The sequence below is a fragment of the Pyrgilauda ruficollis genome, unplaced genomic scaffold (genome assembly GCF_017590135.1).
Source record: "Pyrgilauda ruficollis isolate IOZ18807 unplaced genomic scaffold, ASM1759013v1 scaffold8, whole genome shotgun sequence".
Taxonomy (NCBI): domain Eukaryota; kingdom Metazoa; phylum Chordata; class Aves; order Passeriformes; family Passeridae; genus Pyrgilauda; species Pyrgilauda ruficollis.
Window position 1 is genome coordinate 6,399,127 of NW_024529932.1, and position 26,263 is coordinate 6,425,389.

Consider the following 26,263-nt stretch of genomic DNA (forward strand, 5'->3'; position numbering starts at 1 on the left):
TTCAAGGGATGCCCTGACCTCCAGAGAGTCAGAAGCTAAGAGAATGCTCAGAGGAAAATATTTTAAAGTTCCTGCCCTGGTCTTACTCTTCCATGTAAGCCCACTTACATCACTGCAGAAATTTCAATCCCTGATCAGAACCACAACAGCTTTCTCAGATTCTTACTACAGTACGTACTAAATTTAATATTTTAACCACCCTCAAGGAAAAGTGCGTGTTTAGAAAAGAAATTAAGGAAAACTTAAAGCTGTGTCAATGTTGTTGATATCTCATGGCAAGACACAAAAAGATCTTCACCGGCAGAGGAAAACTAGAACAAAATACTAAAATCTTCACTAGTGACTAAGTAAAGAGGGAATGAATAACGCAAAACTTCATGAGTCTTTGTTTTAAAAATCACTGCTTCCTTCTTTGTTTCAGAAGAACAAAATCACAGAATCATAGAGACTGGAGGAGACCTCCTGAGTTCAAATGCAGCCTACTGCTCAAAGCAGGTCCAGCCATGTTTGCTCAGGATCTTGTCCAGTCAAATCTGAGCATCTCCAAGGACAAGAACTCCTAAACCCCTCAGGAGGATTTCACCATCCTTATAGGAAAACAAAACAAAACACAAAAAGGAAAGGAAAACAAAACAAAAAACCCCAAAAGAAAACAAAAACAAACAAACAAACAAACAAAAAAAAAAAAAACACACCCAAACAAGCAAAACCCCATAGAACCAAAACCACAAAAAAAAACCCCCAAAAAAACCCCACCAACCAATCAATCCAAACAAGAAAAAAAACCCCATAGAACCAAAACCACAAAAAAACCCCCAAGAAAACCCCACCAACCAATCAACCGGAGAAAAAAGCCCAGAACCAAAAACAAACAACCTTTTTCTTTATCTAAATTAGTTTCCCGTTGTTTTCAAGTTGTGTCTCTTGCCTTTCTTCCTTCCACTGTGTAACTCCTCCCAGGAGTTGAACTTTGTCTCCTCCCATCAGGTAAGTCATCCCCCTTTATGCTTCTCAGGCTTGAACTAAGTAACAACTCCTGAGCCTGTCCTACTATGTCAGGTACTCCAGCCATCTAAGCATCTTTGTAGTCCTCCACTGAACTTCCATCAGCATGACAATGCCTTTCATTCTGCCAAATCCAAAACTGCCCACTGTACTCCAGATGTAGTCTCAAGAGCAGAAGGATTAGGGTGTTGGCCCACATAGATCACCTCCCCTGTCCTGCTGGCTGTACGCTTGCTAATATACCAATGGGCTGCCCACACAATATGGGGAGTCCCCATCCCTGGAGATACTGAAGAACTCAAATGGATGTGCTCCTGGAGAACCTGCTCCAGGTGACCCTGTTTGAGCTGAGGGTGGACAAGATGACTTCCAGAGGTCAGGCATTTTATGAGATATGCCAGGAACCAGCTGGCCATCTTTGCTACAAGGGCACACTCCTAACCCCAGCTCAGCTTGTCCACTGGGATGCCCAAGTCTTTTTCTCCAAAGCTGCTTTCTGGGCAATTATCTTCCATTCAGATCAAGTATTAGCTTCATCTTGTGCTCCTGCCTCTTGACAAAACCTGCAAAGTCAAACCAGCTTCAGCTTCACGTTTCCTTCAAAGGTGAAATTAATACAAAACCAATCTGCAAGAGAAACTACGAAGCGTTTTCCTCCCATGTGCAAATTCACATCTACAGCATCCTATGAAAACATGCACATTTGAGGACTGTAATTTCAAGGAAAACTGAAGTTAAAACACAATCAAATTAGTAAGGAAAACTGTATCAATTACTAAGTATAAATAACTGAAGCTAATCCAGAAGCAAAATTTCAAGATAATAAAGGCTCAGTGCCCTCTGAGGGAAAGCTTGATGCACAGTTGTCTGGCTACACCTCTCCTTCACTACCCCACCTAGTTTCTGCATTGAGATGACCTAATTTTGGCTAGATCCTATTGCCTGTTTGACCTCTTCCAAACCATAAAGTCTATGGTTGATGAAGAAGCCTGAAAATTCTTCTCATTGTATTTTAATCTAAACTCACTCATTCTTTCATGACTTGTTTGTATATCCTTAAGAGACTTAATTCTAAAAGGTCTATTTCATGATAGGTATCTCATGACAGATAACAGACACTGAACAATGTGATATGAAAACTCTTGCAAGTCACTACTTCTAGATATATTTCAACTATTTCTTCCATTCACTAGGACAGTGCTCAACTCAAATGGGCAACTACAAAAGCAGCTATCAAAATGCAAGACAAAGCAGATGAATATGGCATATTCCAGAACTGAAGGAATTATTTCAACAAAAATACTATTTCCTGGAAATAAAATTTACTTAGAAGGTTTCTGAGGAATTTTTATTCTTGCTACTATAAAGAACTATGATTTTAGAAGGAATCTTGACCTTCCTTTATATCTTACTGAAAGGATCATGTAAGCTGAAGTCTAGAGCTCTTGCTGCATGTACCCTACAAAGAATAAAGATCAAACTCCAGAATAAATGTCAGACCAATACCCTAAGTTCACAGCATATTAGAAGCCTCATTTCTGTTTGCTACTGGGACTAATGAAAGTCTCTGTTCTTCAACCTTCTGGCTGCAACAGTACTTCAATAAAGCTACTACTGCCTTGAATCTAGGCATCTGTGCTAGACACTTTTCTTCTTGACCGAAAAAAAGCAGAATCATCCGCTTTGTCTGCCTTGAAAGGCTAAGAGAGCGTGATGAAGGACATGCCAGCAGTGTAAGAGAGCATTCTTCCCATGCAAGGGCCAGTCAACAGAACATACCAGAAGAGCAGCTGATTGCCACAATGCTATGTAGCAGCCCTAAGATTTGCTTCCAGTTCAAGGAAATGCTGTGTAGCTAAAACTCCACGGAAAAACACATTGTTAAATACTTCTCAATCCAGGCAAACCTCCCTGGTGCTTTACTGAATAAGAAGTTTGGATTAGAATTAAGAAAAACACCAGGAAATTCCAGGACAGAAACTTAGTATGCCTGTGTTCAAACAGAAAACGAGAAAAAACATTTTCTATAAGCAGAAAAGCAGATACATTTGCTACGTGGAATTCTATGATAACTGAGATCCTTCAGAAAGGTCATGGAGAAAACAGCAGCTACACTACTTCAGATTCATTTGAAAGGATGGTCTGATGGATCCAGATGCACGTCTAAGAAAAGAACCAGGTATCAGTAGAATCTGTACCAGCAAAGAAGACATCGTGTAATTTATTTTCTTTTAAAATACTGCATCCAAATCATCCCTCCCCCAAGAGTAACAGATGTGAACTCTTCCTCAAAAGCATTTGCCCAAGTCCTCAGAGCAAATGATCAAGCAATTGCTTTTGTGAGCCTTGAACACCAAGTGATTTATGTTTACATTCCATCAGCTGAACTCTGCAAACAGCCAGATCGATAACGTGTCCAGTACTTTTCCCTGGCATCTCCAACTGCCAACGTTCTTTTTGCTGCTTTTGTTCCCACGCTAAAGCCACTTGTCTTCCTGCCTCTGAGAAAAGCAGAGCTGAAAACACCTGCCTCAAAAAAGCAAGTTACTTCTACATCAACTGAATGTTTCAGCTGCTTCTGTTCCGCCTTTTCTCTCTACCCCCCAACACCAGCCAGGTAATTACTCCAGGTACACCAGTGTATGGATGTGGTTATATCCATTATAACTATGATACCCAATCATGCCACCTCTTTGCTTCCTCTTTCCAGGAAACTCCTGAGCTCCCACACAAATCAGAGCTCACATCTGACTGCCCTATGTAGCCTTCTTCAGAACTAAAAAAACATTTTCGTTTCTGATGGACCCATCTATTTTTATCTTCTAAAATAGCTACATAATAGTATTGTTAACAGTTATGATGAACTACATTCAGATGTTTAAGGAATCTGGTACCATAGTTTTTACTGAAGAACGGTGAATTCTACAGTTGGAAGACAGACATTTGAAGAAAAAAATGGCAAAATAAATAGTTACAGCAAGCAGGAGTGAGTAAATAGTACAAGCAAAGGTAGAACGGGAAAGTTTCTAGGACTCAGTTTACATCAGAGATGCAAGAAACTTAGGGTCATAAATACCAAGAGGTCTGAAAAAACCTTCCCATATCACTAAACAGGAAGAAAGAAGAAATTATTATTCCTTGGTTGATAAAGATTTCTGTCTTTTAACCATATTAGATGGGGGAAAAAGGATCTAGCTATCTCCATTTGTAGAAGTGTGCATAGTACGAGACAACAGTATTATCAGAGATTACTTAATACCAAACTGAGTATTACCTGAACTAAACAGAAGTGGTTTACTGTATGATGAAGAAACTCCACTATTAAACCACAGTTTGATCTGGCTGAAACCACAGTACTTCTCCTTAGAAGTGATCAAAATTTAGAAATAAAAAAGTCAGTATTTCTAACGTTTCAATGTAAGTGGGCTGTTCAACTCTAACAACTATTGACTTTGTCAAGAGTACTTACTCTTGACACAGACACTTGGAAATGAGAGTTTATAAAACAGTAAAAACAGCAGGAAGTGGTAGATTTTGTAGTTCATTGTACTATCAAGATAAAAAGGAAGACAGGAAGGACACTCTGTCTTAACAGCAAAGAAGCACAGAAAAAAACCCCAACACTGCAAGGGACAGGACAAAGCTGAAAACCCTAGATGCTTCCACTGAAGTGCTAAGTGGCAGGACACTCTATCAGAGCATTTAAACCAGTCAGTAACAATACACTTTATGAGGCTAAGTACAAACTCTGTGTAAGCAATTAATTGTTAGCTGCAGAACTGACATGCATATTATTGCATACAGCGAAGGCTCTTAAAACCCCTGCACAGAGATAAAACAGACAAATGAGTTTTAAGGTTTCACAAAACCAGTTCCTTGGCAAGGAGCAGAAACTGAACAAGGAAGCACAACTGCCTAGGGTGTTTTTTTCTATTGCTTGTAAGTGAATAGCTTAGGGGCACGGCCTAGCCTTGTTATTCTTGAAGCATGTTCAGTATGTCTTCATCTAATCAACAAGTAACCAAATGCACTTTTATGCAGTATTGAAAGATTTCTCACTAAGTGAAAAGGCACTGCAAGCATCCTCTCCAACTAGAAAACTCTCATTTGTCTTGCATTCATTACATCTCACTTCAGTCCAAGCTATCAGAAAGCCTATGAAGAAATAGCCAGAGCTGCTTTCGCACCCACCTTCCCCGCCCCCCTGCTTTTTGGCAGTAGATGAAGACCATCACTTTCAGGAAGCCCCCAAAGCAATCAAATGCCAGGTCACATTCTAAGAAGAATTTTAGTTACAGAAGCAGAGTAAAAAAGGTAAAGGAACATTTTTAACTAGGAAGGCATTAAATACTTTCTTGGTAGAATCAAGAGCACCATGGACTGATTAGGCAAGGAAGCAAAATATTTTTAAAAGCAGACACAGATATTGCTTTAGCTGAGTTGGAAAGCTCAAAATTAAAAAGCTTGTGCAGCCAACCATACCTAAGTCACAAATTCAGAGAAACAGTCCACTTGTTTCTTAAAACAACGTTGTCAAGCCTATACCAAAATCCAGCAAACCAGGACACAAACATGGGAATTACTTTGGAGAGCAAGTTAACTGATTTTTTGGAGACAGAAAACATGCAATAGTAGCAGAAACAAAAATACTGAAGCAACCTAGGTATGTGCTGCATGTTGTTAACATCTTTATTGCAAGCATATTTGAGGTCAGTTCCAATTTACTGAAGATAATTTTCAAATAAATCATTATAGTAATTTTCTAAATGCTTATACTCTCATTTTAACTACAGAAAATATCTGCTCAAAGAAATAAGGTATCAGTATCTGCACAATAACAGAATTTTAGTCAGTTCCTGTTCAGATATAATTTCATTCTCTTCTAGTGTGGTTTGTTTGGTTTTTTTTCTTTTTGTTTAGGGTCATTCTTTAAGTTCCTCTTGACTCTCTACATGTGAAGAGTGAACCTCAGTGCAACAGTCAGAGTGTATAATCTAGCAGTAGTAGTCATCTTCAGGTTTTAAAAAATGTAAATACTTCAAATCATCCACTGAGAGTTTTGTTTTCACATTTTACCTAGGCTGTCACAGGTTTTTTTTGAGAAATGATTTTATCATTGTTTTATCTTTTTTGACTTGCACTTAGCCGTCTTCACACATGGCTTTTGTATCACAAAGAAATTAACTTGCTCTTGCATGTAACTACAGTGAGCATTAGTTATGTTATGCCTATTTATTGCTTTGTAATTATTTTAGAAATTATTATTTGTATGTCATAACTTTTTAACACTAAAAGACACCTAAGATCTGCAATCACTTTAAGTTTTAGGAAAGAAAGAACAATGACCTGTCAGAAAATCAAGACTTAAAATGCAATATTAAAGGTTATGTATGTCTCATTTTTAAAGCAGGTTCTGAAACTGGTACATAGGAAGACAGGTGCATCTGTCACCTTGAAAGGTGACATGACATTTGAGAAAAAACCTACTCTCCATCCCAGGAATAACACTGTTTCTTACTGCCAGGAGCAGTCTAAACCAGAGGAAAGACACACTTTGCAGCAGATGGATTACCTGCAGTAATCCAATTACGTGTCATTCTGAGAGCCACTGTAATTTTTATTACCCACAAGTTTAATTTTTTTTTTCCAAGAGAAAAAGAAAAAAAATCCAGGATGAATTATTGAAAAATTATGTGTGGAAATCAGTGTAACATTTATTTTTAAAAACTGTGATTAAGTATATAGATAGGTACAAGTAATAAGGAGTTTTCATTTATTACTACTACAAATGTATAGCAATATTGATAGGTGTATGACATTTACAATATAAACTGCTTAATACAAAGCTCATACCAGTAAGACCTATTTATTTTACAGCTGTTGTAAGAAAACATTTGCTAAAACTTTTATGTGACACACAATGTTGTACAACACAATGCTGGAATCAAATGACATTAACTTTTTCTGTATTATTTCTTTCATGAAGTTTATTTCAGGATGCAATAATGACTCTCCCAAAATCTCTCCTTCAGCAGTTCTCCTTTAAAGCAAGGTCTACTAATTTCTAAGGAAACACTGTTACAACTGAATAAAACAACCCATAATTACCAATTGTGGCCCAGTGGGTTGTCAGTGACATTTTCCAGTCTTTTTTAAACTTCTTTTCTAAAAAAACAGAACTCCTTGAACATAGCTCAAAAAACCTAAACAAACTTCAAGCCTAATACTGTTTCAACTAAATATTCTCAAGTATTTGTGTCCTGAGCAACTTCAGACACCTATAGCATATACTAGAAGAACTTCCACTTTTATAGTTTGACTTTCACATACTCATAGAACAACAGAATGCTCTAGGGCTTGGAAGATTATCCAGTTCCAATCCCCCATGCCACAGTGAGGGACACCTTCCACTGGACCAGGCTGCTGAGGGCCCCATTCAACCTGGCCTTGGATATCCCCAAGGATAGAACATCCACAGCTTCCCTGGGCAATCTGTTCCAGTGCTTTCACTACCCTTTACAGTAAAAATTTTTCCCCTAATATCTAATCTAAACCTACTGTAAATCTAAACCCATTTCCCCTTACCCCATCACTATGTGCTCTTGTAAATCTTGTTCCATCATTCCTCTAAGTTCCCTTCAGTTACTGGAAGCTACCATTACCATTAGGTCACCCCGAAGCCTTCTCTTTTCCAGACTTAACAACCCCAACTCCCCCAGTTCTTCCTCATAGGAGTGGCTCTCCCTCTGATCATCCCAGTGTCCCTGTGTACTCGCTCCAGCAGGTCCCTGTCCTCCCTGTGCTGGGACCCCAGAGCTGAAGCAGCCCTGCAGGTGGGGTCTGAGCAGAGCAGAGGGGCAGAATCCCCTCCCTGGCCCTGCTGCCCACCGCTGGGTGCAGCCCAGGACACGTTTGGCTCTCTGGGATGTGAGAGCACACTGACAGCTCATGGCCAGCCTCGCATCCATCAGCATCACCCAATCCTTCTCAGCAGGGCTGCTCTCCATCTGTTCATCCCTAGCCTGTGTTGACACTGGGGGATACCCCAACCCAGGTGCAGCACCTTGCACTTGGTCTTTGCCCTTTATTTGGACTTCTGTGAAGCCTTTGACATGGCTGAGATCCCCATGTACTCATTTCAAGCTTGTCCAGTCCCTCTGGATGGCATCCCATCATTCAGGTGTGTCACTGCACCCTCAGCTTCGTGTCATTTGCAAACTCGCTGTGGATGCACTTGGTGCCTTTGTCTAGTCCTTAATGAAGGCATGAAATAACACCCATCCAAATATGCTCCCCTGAGGGACACCACTTGTCACTAATGTTTACCAGGACTCTGAATCATTGACCACTACTCTGGATGCTACCATCCAACCAATTCGTAATCCATCTAAATCCACCACTTTCCAGTTTGGAGAGAAGAACATTGTGGGGGACCACATCAAAGGCTTTACAAAAATCCAGATAAACTACATCTATAGTCCTTCCCTTATCCACTGGTGCAGTTACCTCATAACAGAAAGCCACTTGGTTAGTCACATGGGATTTTCCCATAAGAGCTTCTCTTAATAATACTCCAAACTCCTCACACTCCGTGAATATTTGAAACCTACCAGTTAAGAATTATGCTTAATCACCATTCCAAAACAGATGCACACAAGCACCCAAATTAAGCTTCTCACAGCCTATTATAGTTGCACAGTACCACATATTTTGATAAAGGAATTAAGAACTTGCTTGCATAAAATCTGCTGTCAAAAGTGAACAAACCAAAACAACATGTCTCAACTTTAAAGCTTCTCACAACAATGCACCAACTTGACACTACTTGTGAAGATCCTTGGTACTGCAAACTGCTCCTCCTCCCCAAATTAAACTAGAACATACCACTTTCTACCCATATTCTTCTCATTCTCAAACACATATCTAAACAAAAAATACAATGATTTGTGAACAAATACAGTATATTCTGGCATTAAAGTACAAATTCAGCATTTAACCTCAAAATTCCATATTCATTTCATAATTCCATGTGCAGTGTAAGTTATACTGGTTGTGGGGGAATGTTTCACGTTCAAAGTTAATCTCCTGCATTTTTGTTTCTTCAAGAGACAGTATTCAACGTTTCTTCAAGTCTTTCCATGGCTTCTGGGCATGCCTATGTTTTTAGTAGCTTCAAAACCTATCCTGTCCCTTTTGGTACAGCTGTGACAAAAAAATAACGCTTATGTTACGTTTCCAATGAGGCTGTTCACACATTTCCAGCTTTGCTCTTCACACACAGCACATATACAGGAACAGCCATCCCCAAAAGCATCAGAGCTCAGCACCCAGTGAGAAAATACAAGCACACATGATGCAACATTAAAGAAACTTTACAACACAGCACTGCAATGCCTCTTCTCTTGGACCACTGGTTTCTTAAAAATGAGAAGAGATGAAGAATGAGCCCTGAGCAAAGTGCAGCACAGGGGCCACTCACATATTCAAGTGTGCATTTCAAAACCAAAAACATAAATGTCTTTCTAGTGAAACAACCCTGTCAGAACGCTACTCCTATAAAATCAAAGCAGAACATAGCAAGCAAAAGAACTCAAAAAATAACACCCCCAAAATCCCCATATTCTATATGCTCCCCTGAAACATTTAATATTTTAGAGCTATCCTATTATACTATAAATACTGTGATTAACATTTAAACCCTCTAGCCAGCATTAGCAACAGTTCAGAGCTAAGCTGGCTCTGTAAAATATAAAAGACATCAGCATCAGACTTCTTGATTTGGCATTATATTTAAACACAATTACTACTATCTTAACAGTCCTAAAAATAAATTAAAAGCAAACCAAGTAAATGAAATGAAAGCATAAAATTTGACACATGGAAAGATGAAAGTAACAATTTTTTGAATCCTGTGCTGTACAATGGAGATGAGACATAGTGCAAGCACACAGCCAAACTGTAACCAGCTAGAGCCTTCTCACAGCAATGTCCAATCTGTTATGTTCTGCATATTTTTTAATGTTTCAACTGCATCCAAGTAGGCTTTTATATAAAAAACCCCATAACTTAAGGACCAGAAAAACCTGTGTGGTGTGCTATTAATATACTTCAGATATCACCAGCAGAGAAAACCAGAAATTATTAACAAAATTTTAATTTCAATTGTACTTTCATTAAGAACAAATACGTATCGTTATTACAGCAACATCAAAAAGAGATAGTAGTAAAAGTTCCACTGCAGATAGTTTCTTCTCACTGGCAATAATTTCATTTTTATAAGTCTTTTTTACTTATGTCTTCTTAGGAAAAGTAAACCCAATCTATTAGTACCAGGATAAACTTAAGAACTATTAATGTTTATTTAACTTTAACTTATAGGTAAGTAAGTCATTACCTGCTTGTATTCACCAACGCAGTTCTGACAGCAGAATCTTTTCTGCTGACCATCAATAGTAAGGACATTGTTTCCAGCTCCTTTACTGGGCAAATACTCCCCACAATGCTCACAGCAATTCATTATTAAACCATTTGCCATTCTGTATCTATTGAAGCAATGGTCACTGCACAGCTTATGAGTCATATTTTTAAAGCTAACTTCGTGACGAATCTAAAAAATAAAAATAAAAAAGTATTCTATCACTAGAAAAGCATAAAGTTGCCTGAAACTAATAGACCAGCTAGAAGTCTTACATTCAAATAACCATCTCACTATTTAAAAACTTGAAATGACCATGAAATATACAAACAGAAAGGAATGTTTCTGTTGTCTCCAAAGTACTGGGAAAACACTCTTAGATTCATCTACCCTTTAGCCTAGAAGGAAAGACCAGAGGGAATGGGTGTGGAAATTGCATATAAGATCAGAATGCCAATTTATGCAATTTTATAAAACAGTCAATTTACAGGTGAAGAACCTGGCATATGAAGATTGGTCAGACAATAAGCTGTGCAAAGCAGCAGCCTGAACTATGCTGGGCTCACTAATCAAGAAGGCATCAAGAATAAATACATACATTCATGAGAATTTAAAATACACATATTCTACAGATCTCTAAAACCATCTGCATTACCTTTCAAAACATACAATAAAAAAAAAAGGTAATACAGTGGATCTTGACATTTTTTCATCAGCAGTTCTTTTATGTGAGAGATCTGGGTTATAATTACAAAATTCTATGCCTAATAGAACACATTATCAGCAAAAGGCAGTTCAAGTTTCTGAAACAAGTATCAACCTCTTGGAATACTTTCTTCCTTCAGCTACTCTTCATGAACATAAAACCTGCATATTTTAACGTCTCAAAATACTGAAGATTTTACATTTTCTTCTTTTCAGTTTTCTTATTTCAGTATATAAGGTATTAATATGTCATTATTGAGAAAGACAAAAAACAGCCAACCAGACCTCAGTTAGTTTACCACAGATCGTGCATCTTGATTTATTCAAGGCTCCTTTTGAGGGATTCTGTTTATCTTCATAGAAGGATAAACATGATGTACTGCAAAACTCTTGGAAAGACTCACTTGAGTCTACTTGAGCAACAATGGTACCTTTCATTGTTGTTATATCTCTGAAATAAAAAAAAAATTATGTGCTTATGTTTTTACATATACATAAACATACACATAAACAAGAACACTTCACATGTTGTAAGATTCATTCTTCCTTTCAAGGCTTAGATTTCAAAACACTTTAGTGTACAGTTGTTAGTCACAGGATGAATACCACGTTTGATAATATTCTAGCAACTACTGTAAGTAAGTCTTTACTGTGTAAACCCCTATGTTTTTCTTTGGCTTTGAGTTATTCTTTCCTATTAAATTATTCTACAACTAAGCAGTGTCAATGCACCATTAGATGTAGTTATGGCAAACTCAATTTTTTCAAGAAACTAACAGCAAATTTGAACTAGCCATTTTACAATGACTTTTCCTTTTACACAAAATCTATATGTAAGTTTCATACAAAAAATTCAGATTTATAATAAAAAGCAAGAAATTGTCTTTGTAGGTACCTCCAACATTTTCAGTATTACTCTCAGGACAGGATGACAGGAAGAGAAAAAGTTGTTTTCTCATATTTCTCAAACTTATAAACAACCAAAAAGCTTAGAACTCTACCACAAATGTGCCTAGAAGTTCTATCATTCAAAATGTACAAAAGTTTATTCCATCATTCCCTTATAATGTTCCAAAGCATCTGAGCAGCTCATGCAGCTGTTCATGTAATTGAGCCAATTTAACACCTCAAACCAGAAAACCAAACATCAATAAAAGTAATTCGAAATCGAACAAACCTTGCTCTAACCAAAGAGACTTTCACTGTCCCAAACTAATAAACACCATATATTAGAAGAAGTAAGAAGAGGAAATAAAAGCCACCTCCTTCGCCTTCTAAGCAAAAAAACCCACAAAAGTATAAAACCTACTACTGACATATAGGAAATGCTATTGGGCAGAATGTTTAAAAGCAATTATTGTGCACATCTGGATCACCAGTTGGAAAACACATGCCCCCTACACTCAGACCTGCAAGCTTTAAAACCAAGATGGGTAAAAAAACACTGGGAAAACAGGGAAAAGGTATGTTTCCCTAGACACTTCCTTGAAAATTAACTTGTACAGCCCTGATACCAATACTTGCAAGCTTGCCTTCTCCCATCAAGGGCACGTCGGCAGACTATGGCTTACCCTTTGGAGAACTATTAAGATTTGTGTCAGGGAGTGCTATCATTCCTGTTCTGCAAAACAAAGGCAGAGCTTCTCCCCTGGGGAGCTTGCTATTTATGTAATTACAGAAGAGTTCAGAGGAACGCAAGAAAAGAGATTTATAATAAAATACCTGTGAATTTTGACTTTTCCTGTTGGGTTATACAGAGGAACAGTGCCACAGAGGAACAATTTAGTGCCTATACTATCTTCCATTTAACTGTGATTGAGTAAAAACTTCACAGTGGTGGAAAAGCAAAGACTAACATCACCTCAAAAACTGCCAAAGGTGACTTCAGAAAGATTCTCTTTAACCTCGAAAGCTAAAAATAAGGTGTTTTCATCCTCATTCAAAAATAAAGCCTTTTCATTTAGGGCAGTTTTGTATGTAGCCTCTTGCAACACCGTTATCTCTGAAGTGGCAAAGCAGCATGGATTTAGCCATGATTTCAGTCAGAAACGTTTTGTCTAATCTTCATCTTTACAGATCATGCAGCTAGCTGAATATCATCACCAGATGATGTCTTAAAAAATAATAGCGTATAAACACGTAACAAGCCAACAGAAAGAACAAGCATTACTTTTAACTAGTCCTGCAGAGGGAAGGGTACAGAGAATTCCAGCTTTTACACAGATTTAAAAAAAAAAAAACCTAGAAAATCTTCTATTTTCTAGGTTTTCAGGGTACCATAGTATGAATATGCAGGATATCAATGTTTTCTATAGCTTATTTTTACTGAGTGCCAAGGAGACAAAAGACCAATAGCTTGCATCTGAATACTAGCCATTAATCCAGCACACTGGACAGTCATGTAAAAGGTTTTTACTAGTTTAAATCTGTGACTGAGCAAAGACCACGCTCTCTGGAGCACACACTAACAAAGGCAGTCTTTACTGCAAGCCTTCTTTATTTCAGAAAAAATTTATCCTTTAACCAGTGTCACTGCAGCATGTACCAGACTGAGAATATAAAAAAGTGCAAAAAGCTCAGTAAACAGTACACTGAAAGTAAAAGACAGTACAGCCAGTCTGTACACTTAACACTACAAAAACACACTTACAGAAGACTTCTCTTTGGCAATTTCAAGTCTGGCAAATCATGAAAAACTGCAAGTCAAACCTAACCAGTAATTTAAAATAAGCCACTTCTAGCTATGCTTGTTACTCCCTCTATACCGCCCACTTAAGGTATCTTCAGCTTCAAAATTGACAGCTGCCACAGTTATGGGGAAAATCTAAGGCTTTTCCTACCCCCCTATGACCAAGAGTGGAAGAACTCCCAAGTTTCTTCCAGCTTCTTGCAAGTATGACTTTCTCATCCTTTTAACGTCTCTTGATTTTACATCTTCATCTATCAAAATTAGTGCTTTCTACACAACACATGGTCCACTTTTTTCATAAAGGACTTCATATATGAAGTATGTCTCGTCACAAAGTATGCCACAACTTGGACACCTTATCTCAAAAAAAAAAAAAAACAACAAACCAACAAAAAACCCAGCTATTTTTAGTGTACTGGCTTTCAATAAAACAATATCCCATACTCTGAATTCAAAAGCTGGTATTATTTTGTTAGACACAAAGAATTCAATATTTCCAAACACTAAAGCAACACTATATAAAGCACTCTCAAAATCAGATTTTCTATCATTAATGGAGCAATTCTCATGCACACGTGAGAACCTTAATAGCACTCAGTTTAGGTCCTAGAGCGAAACAAAATAAAAAACTTACTTTCTGCACATGACACAAAGTTTCTTTGGAGTGGGTTTATGTGAAAATGATGAGAGGCAGGTAGTGGAGCAGAAAAGGTGAGCTGATCCTTTCCGCTGATACGCAGTCTGTCCCTTCTGTAAAGGCTTTTTGCAGTTCGCACATGTGACTTTAACCTGCTTGGAAGGCTGTTGCTGGGGAGAAGGCTGGAAAATTTGCTTAGGAAGGGATGCTACAGGTGACAAGGAATCCACACCTGGTTGCTTCTGATTCCTAGGAAAGGAAGCTGACTGGGATATCCAAGAATCTTCAAGACAAAAAACCCAAACATAAAAGTAAATCAAGAGACACATATGTATGTACAGAATAGTGTTCACAGACGTATCATCATAAAATCATTTTTTTGCGGGAATGACCACAGAAGAAAGGTATTTTAATTTCAGGTTTAATGTAAAAAATCCTGTTTGATGGTACCACTCTCCATTGCTACAAAACTTCAGAACATGAACAAATTTCAGCTTGCTCCCATTCTACATCTAGTGACAGGTTTTGCAGATTTCAATTCACTTGCACTGAGTTTGCAAGCTGGCAATCTTATCTTCAGACAAACAAAACTGCAATTAAAAAAAAAAAGAGACCAACACACAACAGAGAATTTCTAAACCAATGTTTGAGACAAACTCTGCAAATTTAGATCCAAAATTTTCATTAGTTATTTTGTTCTAAAGCTTTAATAGGCACAATGTGTCCAGCCTCGGTGATAAACCACGGAACTGGCTCCTAGTCCAGCCTGCAGCCAGAGAACTACACTGTATAGCAGTGAACTTGCAAACTCATGAGAGAAACAACCTCCTCAGTAGAAATCAATGAACCTAGAAAATAATATTTTGTTAAGTTTTTCCAGTACACAGATCCATGTCCCCATGTTTCAGACTCCACTGGTTTTCTATCTGTATTTTTTGGAAAATAAACTACCATGGAACAAAGTTATCTTTGCCCAATCTTTTGTAGCATAAGTATCTCATATAACAAGAATGTAAGCAAAAGATTTTTTTTTAAAGAAATACATCTATAAACACCATACGTTAAATTACATGCTCCATATCTTGGTCTGGAGCAGAAGATATTTTTGGGGGAGAAAAGAAATCCCCCAATAAAATGTCATTTCTAGGTTTTTCTCTAGAATTTAAGCTTTCATTTAAAGTGATTATCATCAGAATTTAGAAACGTTTACCTTCTGAATACTATCACTAGTAATACATTTCTTAAGCATGAATTAAAACTGGAAAAAAAAATTTTTGCAGGATAAAAAACATTTGCACAAATTTTCAATAGTGTGCCACTTATACCAAACACTGTGACAGCCCTTGGGACTTACCCAGCCTTAAATGTTTTACTGGAGTGAGTCAGATTATTTCTGGAGTTTTAATACAACTAATACCCAAACGCAAGACAGATAACTTTAAATTCTATGACTTCAGATAACAAAAACATTAATCTACAGACATGAGCAACTGCCCATACCTTATTCTTAAGGGACATTATTTTGGTCCATAATTGTTCATTAAGTAGAAGGAACCTTTTCCTCCTATTTTCTGCATTCCTTTCTTTCCCCAAAGAATTCTATTAATGATATATTCTGATGCATAGCTTTAAAATCCATTTAGGGACAAAGTTCCAAGAACACTTGTTAGTACAAGAAACAACATACATTCCTTAGCAGGTAAAAGATAATTTTCTGGTCTGGCTTTTTAGCTGTCAAGGATGTCCCACTACTCAGGCATTTAACACAAGCCAGAAATTTACCTGCTGTAGTGCTTGAGAGTAAACAGAAGAGCTGGAATGAAAAGGTGAAGGGAAAAGGGCACAAAACAAAACACATTTGTCTTAAAAGCATTAAAGGCATTTACCTTTGAAGGTGTGAATATCCTTACTGACAAACTAAGACAAGCTACCTAAGTGCTTAGAATTAACATCAACTTAAGTGTCCTCTTCAAACTTTTCTATACTTCTACTGCTTCAAATACACTAATATCCTGCTAGCACCTTAACACCTCAAAATGTTCTGAGAGTTTCCTCTTTTCTTCTAAATCTCATGTGAAAGCACATTGCCTCTCTTATCAGGAATGCACAGCATGTTCAATAGAGCTACATCTGCTTGTAATTCCAGTAGGACTCAACTGCCAGTCATGAAAACTTGGGTTTGCTACTCATTTCAGTTTGAAACATTCAGCATGACTAATACCTAACTAAGGTAGGTAATAATATCTCTTTAAGGTTATTTCAATTATTCCTAATTTTCTTAAGGCCTCAGATAGCCTCCCTCGATATTTTTGTTGCATTTTTCGTTCCATAAACATACAACAATAACATCTGAAGATCTTGACTTTTTTTTTTCATTTTTTCCATATCCCAGCTTCATAGATACCCATTTTATACTATGCCTTTTCTTCACTTCTCAGCCATGTTACCTCCTTTGCTTAAAGGATCTGTAAAATCCAATTTTCATGTCCTTGAACTGAGGTGTATCACACTTCCTTAAGTTAATTCTTTGTGAGTTTTCATACCTCACTGCCTTATGTCTTCATCCTTCAGGTTCCTACCTGTAATTCTGTAATGGCCAAGTTTATGAGACTATACAGTGTCATGTTTAACTACTTCTTACTGCTATGGCTTTTCAGGTTGCTCCCCTTCTTTCTTACTCATTCCTGCTCTAAAGCACTATAAGATTATCATTTCCTGTCATTTATACCTTTTTTTGTACAGAGTCATCTTGCAAAAATTTAGGTTTTTTTAAAAAGCTGAAAAGAATGTGTCAGTACAACTTGGGGCAGAGGTGGGGAAGAATACAGTACTGAAGTTTTACACAGGTATGCAGCTTTTGAAACACACTGAGCTACATACAGTTGCATTAAAACCTGGTTCACATCAGGGCAATTGTAAACTGCATCCTCAATTTACTAGGTGTTGGCTCTTCCTCTGGAGCATTTTTGAAGCAAAGAAACTAGATTCCATTGAGAGAAACAAAACCTAAGTTCTACTCCAAAGCACACCTACATGGACTTAACCTACCTGGACCTCTCCCAAGACCTTTCATATGGTCCCCCCACAATGTTCCTGCTGCTGAATTGGAGACATCTATTATGTGATAGATAAGGAACTGGCTGGATGACTGGACCCCAATAATTACAGTTCACGGCCCAATGTCCAAGTGGAAACCAATAAGAAGCAGTGTCCCTTCATGGGTCTGTACTGGGACTAATATTATTTCGGTTTTTTTTCAACAACACAGAGTGAGATTAAGCAGACACTCAGCAAGTTTACTGGGAACACCAAGCTGGGTGGTGCAATTGATAAGCCACAGGGGACAGTATGCCATCCAGAAGGATCTTGACAGCCTGGATGAATGAGCCTATGGAAAACTCAAGAGCTCAACAAGGCTAAGTGCAAGGTCAGGCAGGGCAATCTTCAATTTCAATACAAACTGGGGGCTGAATGGATTGAGGGCAACCCTGTGGAGAAGGACTGTGGGGGACCAGCAGATGGAAAACTGGACATAAGCCAGCAACCTGTGCTTACAGACCAAAAAGTCACTTGTATCCTAGTCTGTGGTGATTCTGTCTCTCTGTTCTGCTGAGAGCCCACCTGCAAAACACTGCATCTAGCTCTGAGGCCCCCAGTACAAGACAGAAATGAGCCTCTTAAAACAAGCACAAAAGAGGGTCACAAGAAGCAACAGAAGGCTTAAACATCTCTCCTGGGAAGAAAAGCAAAGAGTTGGGCTCTGTCTGAAGAAGAGAAGGCTGGGGAGACCATACTGCAGTCTTTCAACATATAAATGGGGATTATAGAAAAAGATGCAGTGAGATTTGTTAACAAGACCTGTAGTAATAGGACAAGAGGCAGTACCTTTAAATTGAAAGAGAGCAGGTTTGCATTGGACATTAGACATAATTCTTCTACAATGAAAGTGGCAAGACACAGGAACAGGTTATCCAGAGAAGCTAGGGATGGCCCATCCATGAGTGTTTCAGGTCAGGTTGGACCTCATCCAGTGAGTAACCTCATCCAGTGAAAGATGTGCCTGCCACAGCAGGGTGGCTGGATGAGGTGATCTTTAAATGTCCTTTCCAATCCAAACCATTCTATTGTAGGTACTCCAATGCTTACTGGGGACATCAGACTCTAAATTAATGTGTAGGACAGAAGTGTCTCTGTTATGCACCTACTGCTTCATATAGAGAAGAGGTACCTACTCAAGGAAAATAGACTAACACCAATTCAGAAGAAATCTTCCAAACCACACATATAATCACAAAATCATGTAGGTTGGAGAAGATGCCTAGGATCATTAAATCCAACCATTAACCCAGCACTCCCCCTAAACCATGTCCCTGAGTGCCACGTCTACAGCCCCTTTTAAATATCTCCAGGGTTGGAGATCACTTTCTTGGTCAGTCTGTTCCAATACTTAATAATCCTTTTGGTGAAGACACGTTTCCTCATGTATTATGCCACTGAGGATATTTTATTCTAGTCACAGATAAGGTAGTGATGGGCATGAAGAGAATCAAGACCTTTCATACATATTAAGCTAAAAGACTAAGCAGTGCCACTGCCAAAATACTTAAATCAAAAATTCTATAATCAATTTATTTCATTACTTATTTTCAGCCTTTAAGGAAAAATTCAAAATTGCAACTTACCAGGATTATGATGAGTCACAGATTCTCCATTTTGAAATACATCTCCAGCCACGTTCATTCTACCAGGATTGAAAGGTCCTACACCAGTCTTGGTCTGTGAAGTCAAAGATGGGGTGTATGTTTGCAAATTAACACCAAAATTATCTGACTGCAGTCCGTTAGATACATCTCCCAAGCTGGCATTCTGCAGTGACGTTACATGTGTAATCATTAGGTTCATGTCACGCCCGTCACCATCATTTTCTAAATGACCGACACTGACAGAGCTCATAGCACCTAATGTAGTTTCTAATGTAGTAACATTAGCAATCTGAATTTCTGAGTCTGGTTCTGTGGTTATACCACTATTACCTATTCCTGAATTTACCTTACTTCTTGAAAAACTGGAAGGTGAGAATTCCATTTCGTTGGTTCTATTTTTACATTCTGGAAGTCTTCGCTCATTAAAACTGGAAGCATTCTTCTCTTGTCCTTGATTTGTTTCAATGTCTTCTTCATCATCAATAATAATTGTTTCACTTATACTCCCCTTTCGAGAATTTAAGTCTTTTGGAGAAGGAAGCATTTTGCAATCATTTCCTTTAAGTTCTTCATTTTTAGATGATGTAAATGCAGCATTCCTTTGGTCTGCTACCAGCGACGTAGAATTTTGCGGAGGTTGTATAGGTTCGATAAAAACTACATCATCATCATCTTCTATAGGCGAGTTCTGGAATTTATTAGGTCTAGAAACTAAAGAACTTGGTGGCCCTCCAAATGTATTTCCTACATTTGCAAGACCTGCTGCCATGGTGGTATTCCCTAGTAGACTAGGAGTATTTTCAGACAAGTCTAATCCTCCCAGAGGACTTGTGTCCATTCCAGATCTGCTGTTTGAAGAAAAACATAAAGCAAGAAAAGAACACATCCACCTTCAGAGTAAGACACTACTTTCCAGCAACAGTTCTTAAAGATAAAATCTGGAACTATTAACTCAGTAGTTATTTTCTTCCTGAGATAATATGAAGGAAAATTAAGTTTTTCTATGCTCTTTTTTGAATGTGTTAACATTCATTTACTTCCTAATCCTATACTAGCAAAAAATATGCAATCGCTACACATCACAATGTTTAATCAACACATTTACACAGAGGGAACAGAACTTTCAGTGCTATTTATTAAATTATCCCAATCTCTCAGTCCCTTTCCCACCCCACATATGCAAGTAATTATCTTCTAACACTGCATTTGCTAGACTACAAAGCAAGATCAAGAGTTAGGCACAGATAAAAAAAAAAAAAGTGAATTCCTATTAAATTTTGGCCCTATTAGGAATGTTAACAACTTTGAAATTTAACTGATTTTTCCCCCAACCCCACACTGCCAAAGCTTCTTAGGTAGCCACAAGACAACTGTAAGGGAGTAAGTAAGTAAGGAGGAGATACATAGGAAACCCTTGCACTTGACAGGAATTGATACCTCATTGAGCAGCAGAAAGTGGACAGCAACCTCTCATTTGTAGCCACTACAGACTGAGAGCTCATTTGAAGCCCTGACTTAGTACGCCATGCTCATGCAACTTCCAGTGACTTCGTCTTATTTCTTTTAAGAGCAATCAGTGTTTATTCAGTCTACTTCCCAACAGCTACTTTGCCTGGGGAGATCTGTTTGCTTTTAGTTATTGTTCAGTTTGGGGAATCTGTTCTTCATAAATGTCAATTCAACCATGAATTAAAAAAATATAGAAGTCAACCTGGATATAATCAAAGCTAAAAGACCTACGATGGCTCTAAAAGACATCTGTACTAAAGATCAGTAAGTTAAACCGATCTTGATACAATACTACAAGAAGAATACAGACATAATTATAATTTGGGGATGTCTTGGAGTAAACACTGATCTGTAACATCACTGAGTTTGTGTGGAAGGTTAGAAACAGCTATCTGTGCTTTTTTATAGAACCTTTATACAGGAAGGTAAATACAAGAAGTAGAAATATCCTGCTCATCTATACTTACCCATCCAGAAATCCACTGCAATCTGTTTACCTTAATAAGTTGCTCCAAGCACTTTTGTTTTCTTTCCTGTGGGGAAACTGCTCTTGTACCAACTTGCTGCCTTTCACAAAAGTACTGTGATCTGAAACAGGGTTAAAACAAACATTAGCTACCCAAAACTATTTCCTCATCTCAAGCATCATCTGCCAGCTATGTTACAGTCTGCTTACACCAACTTTCTTCTAAATTTACAGTTAAAAGTTCAAACCTGACTTTCAGCACTATGATCCTACAGTAAGAGAGAATGTGAGTCTATTCAATCCCTGCTGTGAATAAAGCAGCAACAGTACTGTCTCAGATCTTCTACTCTGTCACATCACCCTTCCAGAAGGCTTTACAGAGGAGAAAAATATGCCATGTTTGGTAAGAGACAGATACACATAACTGCAACTGAGTAATCAAGCATTAGAATTAAGAAGTATATCTGCAATAGAATACTAAGAAAATAAATTATTCAAGTAAACTAAGCAATTGAAAATAAAAATCTTAGCAGCTACACCTCCTTCATTTTTATCATGTCAACCTCCTTGCTGCCTGTAGCAGAATACACTATGCTAAAATTAAAATATAAAAGGAAAACTACAGGACATAAAATCAGGCCTACAATGCAACATAAACCTTATAGTGCTAATATTCTTCAACTTGTATATACGCACTGCAGTGATACTCAGCACAGATTCAGGCATCCATAGCCTGTATTAACACATATGATCACTCACAAGAGACTGAAAATGTTCAAAGTTCAAGCATCTATTTATTCTTCAGGTTTTATAACAGTCATTAGGTTTTCCAGACTTGGCAGCATTTTTAAAAGAGAGAGCATCAACCTGTGTAGTTATCTACTGTTTGTGGACTGCCCTTAAAACCCCCAGACAGTAAAAATGCCCAGAGGAATGCTCAAATATTCTTCTACACATTTACACTATTCAAGCCCTGCTGACCATTAACTGAGCAGGAGCAAGGAGGGCAGGACAAGGACCAAAGAGTAAAGCTGTGAACCAGATTAATCCTAGAGGAGAGGCAGGCGACCACCTTTTAATTCCTTCCTATGTTAGCATTACAGACAAATGCCATTATGTAATAGCATTTGAACCACAATAAAGGGAACACTGAACTGGAATGAAAGAAGGTTTCTTACCAAAAAAAAATGTATTATCAATGTAGTTGGCATGTACCTCCCTGGATATAAGTCAATTATGCTGAAGGTTAATTTGATCCAATATTCTCTTTCACTTTTATTTTTTCCTGTAAGGCTGAATAACTTTAGATTTTTCTGCATCTCAGATTTTGCTGAAAAGAATTAATTTAATTCTTAAACTTTCACAGGTTTATTCTATATATTTTCTTTTTCTACAATGACAAAAGCATCACAAGAACATAAAGCTTTTAATAAAGTTTCAAATATACTTGAACAGATGTGAGCAGGGAAAAAATGAGACTATGCCAAGACTACACCCCAGGCCTGACTCAAAACCTTTGTGATTCCTATTGTCACAAACCCTTAACAGAAAAACAGACTTGGGCTGTATTACAGTACATGCCCACAACATGTAGCAAAGTTAAGACTCAAAACACGTATCTTTTTGCTTAAATCTACTTACTTTCTCCACAAAGCTCTTAGGTTTTAATGAGTTGTACTGTCAATTATTAAAAAAAAAAAAGTTGTGTTTAACTACTAGCGCAAAGTCATAAGCAAAATCTGCATACATTTCCCTGCAAATAGCTCCTACTTCTCAAGAACAAAATTACCCATAAAATGTGCAAAATGAGATAGCTTGTTTTCTAAAAGTAGAAACAGCAAGGAGAAACATAAAAAACACATTGGCAATGTCACAGTCAGTAGTTCTAAATTAAAAACTACCCCAAAAAAGTGGCTTAGCGAAAAAAATTATGTTTCGAATGGAAAACCAGGAAAAAACTCACGCCTAAAAAAAGGTAACAGCAGACGATGCTTTACAATAGAAATACAATTATTAGAAACCCATGAGATTTATTAGACTGATCACTGGATGAATTGCGGAGATTTGGGGGGAAAAAACTAAACTGAAACAGAAAAAAACCCAACCAACTAACAAAACAAACCCCCAGCTCAACAACAACAAAACCAAATTATTAAAAAACCCAACGAAAAAACACCTCAAACAAAAAATCCCAACCAAACAACAACAACAAAAAAAACAATCCACAAAATAGTGAGACTGCTGAAGAACAAGCTTAAGGCTTTATGCTGGTACACAGACACCAAAATCACATCTGGACAGAAACAGCAGCACTAACAAGATTCAACAGTCCTTCCTGAACCAGGCCTTGTGTGTCCCTCTTAATTTAAGCTACACCACTCACCTATTAGAAGTCTTCACGCTGAAATAAATTACAATCCCATTGCTTTGTTCAAGGCTTAATTTCTGGAAGAAATAAGAGATAAAATGTAGGCACTTCTTTAGAATGATGGCAACTACTACAGCTCTTAACACAGTTAAGTAATACTTGTAGGATCAACTTCACTGATGAACGATAAGAGAGTTAAAGTTAACACGAATTGCAGAAATCCAGGTGAGGTGTACGAGTACCTCAAAAAAAAAAAAAAAAATCAACTCTGCTTTAACCAAAGCAGAAACTGGAATTTAAATGCCCTTAAGAAGTGCCATTAATAATACATGGAATGAAGGTGACAGAAGATCAAGGTCACAGTTATGTACACTTGGATCAAAACCACAAAAATCAGAGTCACTGAAATCTGGCTAAAACTGCAGATCCACCAAAAGGGGGCATTGGAAACAGACATCCAAAGTAGGACCAGCATGTACAGATGCCTCCCTGTCAATGCTATATGCCTAAAAACAAAAAGAAAACTTGAAAGACTACTTTGGAAATAACTGAGACATAACTGAGACACCTCCAAACGTGAACAGATAAACAAAATTTAGGAGACAGTATCGTAAGACGCAAATACTGGAACAAAAAGAAAGGGAATTATTTGCCTCAGCAAAAGAATACTACCTTCTGCTAGGAAAACACAGTATCATAACTAAATTATTTACCTCAAGAGCTACTGGGCTACTTTTAAATTCTAGATCCCAAGCAGAAGAAACAGCCTGTTAATGCTATACTATCAATCACTTCCACTCAACAGTGACACCATAGGTGAGATAATGAGCATGAGACTGCAAAGTACTCTCATTCCCATTATCTCACTATGGTGAGATAATTACTCACCATAACTACTTAACTACTGTTTTAACTACTTTTAATGACTGTTGTGCAAACTAGGGTGGAAAAAAGTAAAATCCACCACTGAATGATGGGAAAAATTTTTACAACACAGTCAACTTCAACCACCTAGAGAAGTCTCTGAAGAAAAAGCAAATCTTAGTCTAACTCTGGGCCATGCAACATAGTTCAAGGTGCAATTATCCAGACAGCACTCCAGAAAAGCATATTTAAATTCCCAGGAGAACAAAAAATAAATACAAAAAACCTCATTACTTCACATCTGGTTTCAGAAAGAACAACCTCGGTGAGAGGAAAAGAAATGGAGCAGCTAGAACAAAAAGCTTGAAAGCATGAAGGCCATTTAAAAAACTCACTGTATTATGCATACAACCAGCCCAAAAATACTCCAAAACCCAACAGCGACTACTATCAGGAAGTCTCTTATTTACAAAAGTGCTGGAATTGTACTGGGGGGGATGTTTTACACACATTTCATACACCTTTAGTTAGAAACAGGCTACTAACCTATGTCAGAGCAACAGTTTGTCTAAAATCCCAATTCTTGTCAATTTTACAACCAGTAATATTTTCCTGAAGTAAAAGAGTATCCCTAAAACCTGAACCAGAAAACACAGAATAAATTCTTTTCACTGATGTTCAGTGAGAAAAAGATCAGGGAACATCACATCTAAGCTCTCTTTCTACAGGTCAGGTCAGAGGAAAAATGTTGCATCAAAGTGCTAACACAAGAGGATTTTAGAACAAATCACTAGAGCCATGTGGAAGTCACTTAAGACTTCTAAAGGCAGTCAGCAATTTTTTATTTCAGTATCTGCAACCAATTACTTAAGCAGAAGGCAAGAACAATTACTCAGACTACAATCCTATCTCTATCACTAAATAAATTGGTAGAAACTACAGAGGGGAGGGGAGTAACACAAATTTTGCAAAGAGAAGGTAATGTCTCATAGAACCACTGCCAAAATCTTTTGAAGGGTTCACATACTTTTTGACCAACCTGATTAAACTGGTATATCCCACTAAAGTCTTCCAAAAGGCATTCAAACACCATACTCAGTAAAGACTGCTGTGGAAATTAATAAAGATTTTGAGAATATGTTCTTTGGGGGATTTGTAATTATTTAAAAAAAAAAAAATCATGTGTTGCTTGTTGTTACCACAATAAAGACAAGTTACCACAGGGGTTCCAAAATAAAATGACACAGATCAACATATATAAGTCACCAAAGAGATAGTGGCTCCCAAAATGAGTGCTTCCTAATCATACAAACTTATTCACAGCAGCTGAAAACACAAACTGATTGTAAAGCAGCGTGGCAGGAAAAATCACTAGTGATAAATGCAAGGTAATGAACGGGGGGGGGAAAGAATACACATAGTTTAAGAGTCCAGTTGCAACTCTCTCACTCCTTTAAATCAAAGCTACTCAATCATCAACAACCAAAGAGGGAAAAAAATAACATAATCAAATAAAACAAAGTACATTTGTTACTACAAAAAAAAAAAAAAAAAAAAACTTCACCAGCATCTTGCTTATCATGAGATGCTCACTTTTCAGAGAAATGGAAAAACAGATGAGTTACATGAAAAATTTATACTCATGGAAAACATTTATCTTTGAAACAAAAACAACTCAAAGAAGATCCTAAATCTGAAAGAATAAAAAAATACAGATTATAAGAGTTGCCCAGTGTTTTGCAAGAACAAAAAGGTGCCAAATTAAATAATTAAGAAGCTTTAATAATCTGTTGTGCATGAGATCATTTTGTTAATTGGGAGAGTCACTGCTGTAGAAGGCTACAGAGGTTAGAAATGTAACCAGTTCAAACAGGGATTGGGCAAACATAAAATAAATGCATT

The 26,263-nt window shown here is 37.5% G+C and overlaps 1 protein-coding gene across 13 annotated transcripts in view; it reads right to left on the reverse strand.

The window, feature by feature from the left end:
• ZMYM2 (zinc finger MYM-type containing 2) overlaps positions 1-26,263 on the reverse strand; it is an 87,820-nt gene that overhangs the window by 47,473 nt on the left and 14,084 nt on the right. For 5 of the 13 annotated variants that reach the window (XM_041487203.1, XM_041487202.1, XM_041487201.1 and 2 more), the window contains 6 exons: positions 23,513-23,574; positions 21,131-21,251; positions 19,134-20,002; positions 14,449-14,734; positions 11,411-11,576; positions 10,400-10,612 (listed from right to left, as the gene is read on the reverse strand). In XM_041487203.1, coding sequence (XP_041343137.1) covers positions 10,400-10,612; positions 11,411-11,576; positions 14,449-14,734; positions 19,134-19,992 — 1,524 coding nt within the window. In that variant the 5' untranslated portion in view covers positions 19,993-20,002; positions 21,131-21,251; positions 23,513-23,574. Of the gene's footprint in view, positions 1-10,399; positions 10,613-11,410; positions 11,577-14,448; positions 14,735-19,133; positions 20,003-21,130; positions 21,252-23,512; positions 23,575-26,263 lie in introns of those variants that run through there. The other 8 variants (XM_041487208.1, XM_041487204.1, XM_041487199.1 and 5 more) reach the window with 7 other exon arrangements.